The sequence below is a fragment of the Buceros rhinoceros genome, unplaced genomic scaffold (genome assembly GCF_000710305.1).
Source record: "Buceros rhinoceros silvestris isolate BGI_N320 unplaced genomic scaffold, ASM71030v1 scaffold3402, whole genome shotgun sequence".
Classification (NCBI taxonomy): domain Eukaryota; kingdom Metazoa; phylum Chordata; class Aves; order Bucerotiformes; family Bucerotidae; genus Buceros; species Buceros rhinoceros.
In genome coordinates this window covers 29211-37343 of record NW_010396984.1, presented here as the reverse complement: position 1 = coordinate 37343, position 8133 = coordinate 29211, and the positions used below count along the sequence as shown (strand labels likewise).

Sequence of the window (8133 nt, the reverse complement as noted above, 5' to 3'; positions counted from 1 at the left end):
GGGAGTCTTGTAATAAGGTGGAGCGTGTCGTGCTTTCTTTAAACTCCCTGGTGAGAGGACTCTTCCCTGGGACTCCCTGCCTGCCATGGCTGAACCACGCTGTGGCCACGACCATGGGAGCACTGTCCTCTCCTCCGCAAGAGCGAGACGAGTCCTGAAAAGAGAATCATAGTCATGGAATCTTGTGGGTTCGAAAGGACCTTTAAGGTCATGGAGACCAGCCATTAAAGAGGACCTGTTGCCTGAGGAGCACTTCAGCTTTTAAAGGACGGATTAATCGCTCTGCTTTGCAGCGGTTACTGGTACATCCGACCTTTCCACATGTGAGAAATTCACAGCGGAGCTGGGGTAGAACAGAAATCAGGAACTCAGAGTAATGGACTTACGGTGAGGTGTAGAAAAGGGGTGGGCAGGGTGCGATCCTGCGCCCGGCTTTGACCCCGGCATGGAGCTGCTGCCGGCAGGAGTAGGAGATGCTAAGGGTGGGACCGGCCTCTCTGAAAATCGCCTGTTGCCATGTAAGGGCTGTGTTCTAAGCTGCCCGCAGGGAGCACACAGTCTTAGCAGCTCTTAGACCAGAAATGTAATGGTGAGGATGCAAAAAAATGAAACTGAAACCGAAATGCAAAGGTGGGGATCCAAAACCTGCCTCCAGTGATCACGGACAAAGCTGCGCTTGGCCGAGAATCGTTTTATTAAATGCTTTTGCTGGAAGATTGTGTCAGTGGGAAACAAATGTTTTACAAAGAGGAGCTTGTTTCACCGTGGGCGAGATAAAACAGAAACGGGGTTTTAACGGGTTTGGGTTTGGTTTTGAAACCAAAAAAAGTCTTTGTCTTTCAGAAGGACTTGGGGCAATGTGTTCTTTTTATTATTTCTCATAAGAGGTAAGTGAAGATGAAACCGTAACGATGTGTTATGATTGATGACCGTTAATTTCTTCTCAGTTACTGCTATGTGAAAACTAATATTGGGATGAATTGGAATTTCCTACTAGAAAATTGTGCCCCGAGAGCTGCAGTTGCCCTGTTGTTCTGCTAAACGGGGTCCCTGCTGACCGGTTCTTCTGTTGTTCGCAGGCTGGGATAAGCACTCTTATGGGTACCACGGTGACGACGGGCACTCCTTCTGTTCTTCGGGGACAGGACAGCCCTACGGCCCTACGTTCACCACCGGAGATGTGATCGGCTGCTGTGTCAACCTCATCAACAATACCTGCTTCTACACGAAAAACGGCCACAGTTTAGGTGAGTAAAGGAGGGTCTTCCCAGGGCAGGGGTGCTCCTGCCCTGCTCTTGCTGCCGCTGGTTACTCTCCGTATTTCGCATGTGTTGTCCCCCATTTGTGAGTAAGATTTAAGAAACGGGAGAGAAAAAGAGCACTAAGCAGCTGTCAGGAGATGGACATTGGCTCCAAGACAGAAATACTTCTGGCACATCAAGTGGTTTCTGTGCTGCTCCGTTTGTTTGGGAGGATTGGATCTGCTAAAGAGGTGGGTAGTGACTGTATTATGCACAAGTGTCTTTTCACTTTTTAAAGGGCCTTGTCCACCGTAACACATTGTTGCAGGTGTTCCCAAAGGCAGACATCGATTCAGCGTGAGAAGCCTGGCTTAGGCGCTGCCCTGTGGTTTGGTTCATTCCACAGCTGATGCAGTAGTTCCCCTGAAGTTAAGTTGGTTTGACAGGGACAGACACTCCTTTCCTTTGCTTCTCCTTGTTCTGTCGATTCTACCTTGTTGAATTCAGATGCAGAAGCTGGTGCAAAAGTACCCCACTGACAGCATTTATCAGGACAGAGGCTGTTCTGAGGTGCTGGCTGGGCCGAAGGAAGCAGTGGGCTTGGAGGGCAGCCTGTCTCTGGGAAGTGCATCATTTCTGCTGGGCTCTTGGAAGAAGTACTGGGCTCCCCCGTAAAAGAGACAGATGGACATACTGGAGAGAGTCTAGTGAAGGGCCAGTAAGATGCTGAGGGGCCGGAGCATCTCTCCGAGGAGGAAGGGCTGAGAGAGCTGGGACTGTTCAGCCTGGAGAGGAGAAGGCTGAAGGGGATCTCATCAGTGTATGGAGGGTGCAGAGAGCGGAACCAGACTCTCCCCAGTGGTGCCCAGAAGCAATGGGCACAAACTGAGACACAGAGTGTGGGCACAAACTGAAACCCAGGAGGTTCCCTGTGAACATCAGGAGACACTTTTTCCTTGTGAGGGTGAGCGAGTGCTGGCACAGGTTGCCCTGGGCGGGTGTGGAGTCTCGGTCCTTGGCGGTGTTCAGAAGCTGTCTGGACAGCCAGCTCTGGGTGGCTCTGCCTGAGCAGGGGATTGGACCGGGTGACCTCCAGAAGTGCCTCCAACCGCAGCCAGTCCGTAGTTCTGTGGAGGCAGCACACTGTGCTACACGTATAGCGGAGATAGGGCTCTGAGATGTGGGCCTCTCCCCCTCAGACCCCGAGCAGGATCCTTCCTCTGAGGCAGGCGCAGAAAGACCGTGTGCTCCTGCAGACTGAACTTCTTCTGGAAATTTGTTTTCAGATTTCCTGCAATTTCATCCCCACCGTTTGTTGATTCGAGAGGGGTGGTTACCTGGAAATGAGGCAGCTGCCTTCTGAGAAGCGTTCTAGATCGAGTCCGTGCATTCAGCAACTAGTCCCAGTGCTTTGTGGGAGGAGACTGCAGCCCTGAGCAGAAACAAAAGTTCTTTGAGCATCTTTTTTTGACACTCATTTTTACCATTCTATTGTTATAAATGGAGCCTCGATCAGAAGCCCAGTGGGGAGCGGCTCAGCAGCTGAGTGACTGCTCCGGCTTCTTTATCGAAATTGTAATGTTTTATTATCAGCCAGACTGCGTGTGATGATGGGGGACTCGGAGCTTAGACTGACCGAGGTCAGTCACTGTCTCACAGTGTCTCGCAGTGAGACACGAGGTTTGTAGTCCGCTGCCCAGGTTTCCAGTAGCTGGGATGTTCTAAATTTCACTTACCATATGTGGACATTGCCCTTGTCCGGCACTGGGAAGACAAGCAGAGGTCCGAAAGCAACAGCTGCTGGTGTAGAGCAGGAGCTGCTGCGTGGGGATGGGACACGCTCACCACACAGAGCGACCGAGGTGCTGAGGTGGTGACAAAGACGTCACAAACCCTCTCGCTGTAGTCGCTGTTCTCGGTTGCTGGGGTGTATGTAAGCAGCAGCAGTGGGCGGTTCGTGCTGTGCCCTGCTGGCTATTCCCCGTGGATCCAGCGGGTAGTTTGCCAGCCTTGCTGGTTGTCACCCGGCAGAGCTGTTCCTGCCATCACAGTGGAAGTGTCGCGGTCAGGAAGAGGCCAGCTCTTTGAGCTAACGAATACGGGTTTGTTCGTTTGGAGTTTAATTTCTCTCTAGTGACCAGGAGTTGTCCGCAGAGAAGGGGTGGCGGTGAGAAGCTGTCCCTTGCTCCGTTCTCCCTGCTGTCCCCAGGGCCATGCGGTGACTGGGTGTCTGGACCAAACAAAGAGCACAGCTCGGGAACTTCTGTATCGCATGTCGCCATCACCATCCTCTGGCGCTTTGCCCCGTGTCCTCCTCAGAGTTTTGGGTTGTTTGGGACATTTGGAGGTCTTCACAGCAGTGATCTTGCTTTCCAGATTCTTAGCGCTCCTTTTCCTTTGAAGATGGGGTTTTTTGGGGTGGAAAGCTTGTGTTTTCTAATTTGACATCAAATGATCCCTTGGAGAGCAGCCTACTCCAGTGGGAAGAAAAGAAAAGGAAGGGAATTAAATTACACCGTGCTTAGAAAACAGCGTTAGTGTCTCCTGAGTATCCTCCTCTTGGGTTCCTCGGATCTGTGGTACCAGATGTGAGATGTTTGAGAAAATTGCAGGCAGGAGACTCTCCTGAGCGTTCCCAACTGGCTCATTCATGTTCCAGCTTCTCTTTGAGCTGTGGTGGCACAGTGGTTGTTCTCAGAGAGGAGAGTTGATGTTGTTAGAGGAGACGGAGTGGTGGAGGTACCGGGGAGTAGCAGACCATCAGTCATTGCTGCCGGCACATTTTACTGTCTTTTTGCAAAAGCAGGATGAAAACCTCAGCGAGGAAGACTTGTTAAGGGCCAATAGTGTCTATTTGTGCCGCTGGTAAAGAAATGCAGCGTTCAAGAGAAGTGCTTTAGATGCTGCAGAGAGGAGCTGCATGGCCCTCAGCGCGCAGTCATCTGGCTGTTGGGCAGCTTCTCATGGGCACAGAACAGAGACGTGAGAGGAGGGGTGAGGCAGGCGGCAGCAGAGGAACCCGACCACTGGAGGCAGGAGCAGTGCGTTGTTTGAAAGTTGGAGCGCTTTCTGCGCTGGTGGAAGCCTCTCCTGGAAGATCTTGAACGTTTGATGGTACTTAATGCTAGCCTGAGAATTTCAGTGCTGTGTTGTGTCAGCCCCAAGTTTGCCAGGACGGGGATGAGTGTGCTTTTCCTTGATGTTCCTGACACAGAGCTGCTGTAGCTGTGTGTGTCTCCTTTTAGGAGATGCGGTCATGGTGTAATCTTGCTGCAGATACCAAAAATACTCAGGAGACTCATCAGTCCGCTTGTGATGCCAGCGAGCTCACCGCAGGGTTCCAGGCCCCTGCCTCTGGGCATTTGTCTCACTTCCAGCTGAGTTACTGCAGCTTTGTCTGTCCCCAGAGGTGATATTCTCCCTCAGCATTTCTCTCTTCGCCAGTTCAATCCTCTCCTGCTCCTCTGTTAACCAAGCCCCCCCCACCTTAATGTTCCTTGCGGTTTCTCCTGTTGCTTAACTATGACCTTCCATTTCTCTCTATTTTCCATTTAATCGAATCCGTCAGGAGCTCTGTGTAAGACCTGTTTTCTTGGCCATCACAAAATCTGGATGCTGTGGTTGGAGCAAAGTCTTGAACTCTGCTTGGAGAGGTCACGCGAGAACCGCTTGACACCGTATGTAGTCTGTTCTGGAAAATGTCTTCAGTGTCTTCTGGCTACTGCTGAAATGCTTTTGAGAAGGTCTGAGTGGAGTCCTGGCAGCCATCACCTGATGCAATGTAGCCGAAGTATGGTGAGGGTGATAGGGAGAGAAGGAGGGAGGGTGTTGGGGCTCCAGCCGTTAGGCAGAGTCTTGGATGCAGGGCTCGGTGAGGGAGCGGGACTGCCGCAGGCTGCACGGGACGAGTCTGCTCAGGGACTAAGCGCGTTTCAGATCGCAGACCAGGGTAAGTGGAGCAGCAGGGCTATAAAAAGAGTGTGCAACCCTCCGAAGTCCTGGCACGGAAAACTTCCTGCAGTCTCTGTTCTAGTGCGGGCCCTGGGAAAGACCAAGTTCACCTGTGAAGGAAAATACCTGTTCTGCAGCCGGCCCAGAGCCTGATGGGAACATCAGGGATAGTGAAGACATCTGCATGGCATGCAGGTCACAGGTGTCCTCCCAGCTTTAATGGGTTTGTCCCCAAACCTTCAAATGAAGTTTGCACAGAGCAAGAGCATTGGCAAGTTTAAAACAAGACTTGGGATGATCCAAGTTTAAAACAGATGGAAAATACCAGACTGGGCTACAGCCTCGTTCCTCGGTCCGAACAGCTTTACCCAGTTGGCGTGACCAGAGGGTGGCTCGAGAGGGTTTCCAACAGCACATAGAGCTGTGCGGGTTTCATGGTGCTGCTCCTCAGGGAGCTGTAGAAGTATTCAGGTACTTCATGGGCTGACACTTCCTAGTCTACTCTTCAGGATTTAGCCCATCTTGCTGCGAGTGGTGTTGCTTATTGCGGTCCATCAGCAGGACTTGCGCCTCCGCTGAACGGCAGTTACCCAGCAGGTGCTGGGGGAGCACCTAGCCGATAGGAAACGGAGGGCTGAGGCTGATCACCCCGCTGTGCGTTGTCTTGTGCTAACTGCGTTCCGAACTGTGAGGTGAAGGAGATGGCCAGCTGTAGGCAGACAGGAGGGCTGTTGCTGGGTGGGGAGTAGAGTTGGGCTGGAAGGCCCCCCAGCGTGCTGTGCCTGTGTAAGTGCGTTAGTCACAGAAGGGTGGCAGTCCTTTGATGAGGTGCCAGGTGAAGGTGTCAATCGCACTGTCCCTCAGCACCAAACCTTCGTTTAATGTCTTTATATCACCGCCTTGATGGTCACGTTAACGTCGTGGACTTACAGGAGAGGCTCTGCACATGTTCCCTCTCGCTTCCTGACCTTCTGAGCTGTCTGGCTCTTACGGCTTTAACTTTATGGAGCTTGTTACTTTACATTGGCTCCGGGCTTTGGAGGTGCTGCAGAGGAAGGGCTGCTTTGACTTCAGCTGCCTGGTTAGAGCTGCAATTCTTCCCCTTTCTGCTGTTGAGTTTGGTGGGTGCAGATTCAGGATGAAGTCTCTAAGCAGACCTATTTGTGCAGCAGGTCGAGATCTGTGTGCATAAAGCCTTTTATTGGTCTTAGTTATGTCACAGAGGGTGCAAAATGTACAAATGTGTTAATTTAAAGGCATTGTAACGAGCTGATTTGTAAAATCGTAGAGAATTTTCACTGGGAGGGTTCTCTGGAGGCCCTGTACCCAACGCCCTGCTGAAAGCTCACGGTACTCAGAAACTTAACAAGTGTTCGCTGTCTCCAAGAACGAACACCCCCAGGGGGCTTTGCTGCTCCCCTGGCTCGGTGTTTGACCACGTTCATTCTGAATGTTTTCCACCTAATATTGACTCGGAATTTCCCGTGGTGCAGATTGTCTCTGCGGCCTCTTGTCTCCTGTCGCCATGCATCGTTGAGGAAAGTCTGTCTTTTCCGTAAGGCAGTTGCAGGCAGCAGTAAGTGTCTTCCCTGAGGTCCATAAGATCAAACAACGCCTTTTCCTGAAGTGTCTCTTCAACTTGTTGGCCTCTGCTGAACTCTCTCCAGTCTCACTGTCTTGTATTGGGGCCCCGAAGGTGGACATCTCCGTCCAAGTTCAGACTCTCCAGTGTTGAAGAGAAGGCAGCAATCCCTTCCTGGAACCCACGCTGGGCTGATACAGCCCAGCTTGCCAGTACAGCTCCAGCTACCCCCGTCCCAGTACAGCTCAGGATGTGGTTGACCTGCTTCACTACCAGGCCCCGCTGCTGACTCCTGCTCTACTTGTTGCCCAGCAGAACCCTCTGCATCCTTCCCTGCAGAGCTGCTTTCTCCCCCGTCAGCCCTGGCCCGGCCTCTGGACTGGGAACTACAGACTTGTTGAGCTTTGTGCTGGATCATGGCTCCTCTTGAGGTCCTTCTGAATACCGCTACGTTCTCCAGCATGTTGTCCACTCTCCCATCTGGTCGTGTCCATGAACCTGCTGAGAGCGCACACCATCCTGTCATCCAGGTTGTTGGTGAAGACACTGAACTTCATTGGCCCGGCTCTCGGTCCCTGAGGGACACCCCTTGGACTTTGAGCTGCTGGTCACAACCCTTCGATCCTGACGGTCCAGCCAATTTCCCACCCACTTTGTAGGCCACTCAAAAACCGTACGCTTGCCCGTGTGCTGGATGCAGCTCCCAGCCATGCAGCCACTTGAGTTGTCATGGGCCACCTTTGGCTCTGAATGACCCCGGCTGGCCAAGGAGGGCACCAGTGGCCTGCAGCCTCAGGGAGGTCAGCGTCATTCCGGTGTAGGGGTAGAAACAGCTGGTTCCAGCCAGCCAAGCAAAACAAGTGTGCAGTGAAAAACAGGTTTGAGTGAGAAGCAGGTTTTGGGCCGAGCGCTGGGGTGAGAGAGGTGCTTACGGAGCACTTCGCTCAGCCGGGTGTTCAGCAGCACTTGGATCGGCTTCTGGTTGGGTTGTGGAGGGGGTGCTCAACAGACAAGGTCCAGACGGCCACGATGTTAATTGAACCACGCTGGCTGTCTGCCAGGGTGTTAATTAAACCTTGTGGGCTGTTTATTTAGTGAAATAGCCAGGATTTTTTCCTGAGCATTTGATTTTGGATCTGGGCTGTTTCAAATAATAATTACTTGTTTCCCACGTTGGCTCCTAAAATTGATTTAAATGACCATTTCCGGCTGATCTGGTGACAGCGTGGCAGCTCTTGGTTAAAATAATCCAAACATTAAAAACATGAGAACGATGTGCTCTTGCTGAGGCTTGTCCCAGCACTGGTGTGGCCGGCAGGAGCAGGGCAAGGATCCTCCCCCTGCACCGGGGAAACTGGG

At 52.2% G+C, this 8133-nt stretch overlaps 1 protein-coding gene across 1 annotated transcript in view; it reads left to right on the top strand.

Moving 5' to 3' along the window:
* Positions 1 to 8133, top strand: part of RANBP10 (RAN binding protein 10) — a gene marked incomplete at its 5' end in the record, with an annotated part of 53541 nt that overhangs the window by 20741 nt on the left and 24667 nt on the right. The window contains 1 exon segment of the mRNA XM_010146055.1: positions 1080 to 1247. Within this exon segment, the coding sequence (XP_010144357.1) occupies positions 1080 to 1247 (168 nt within the window).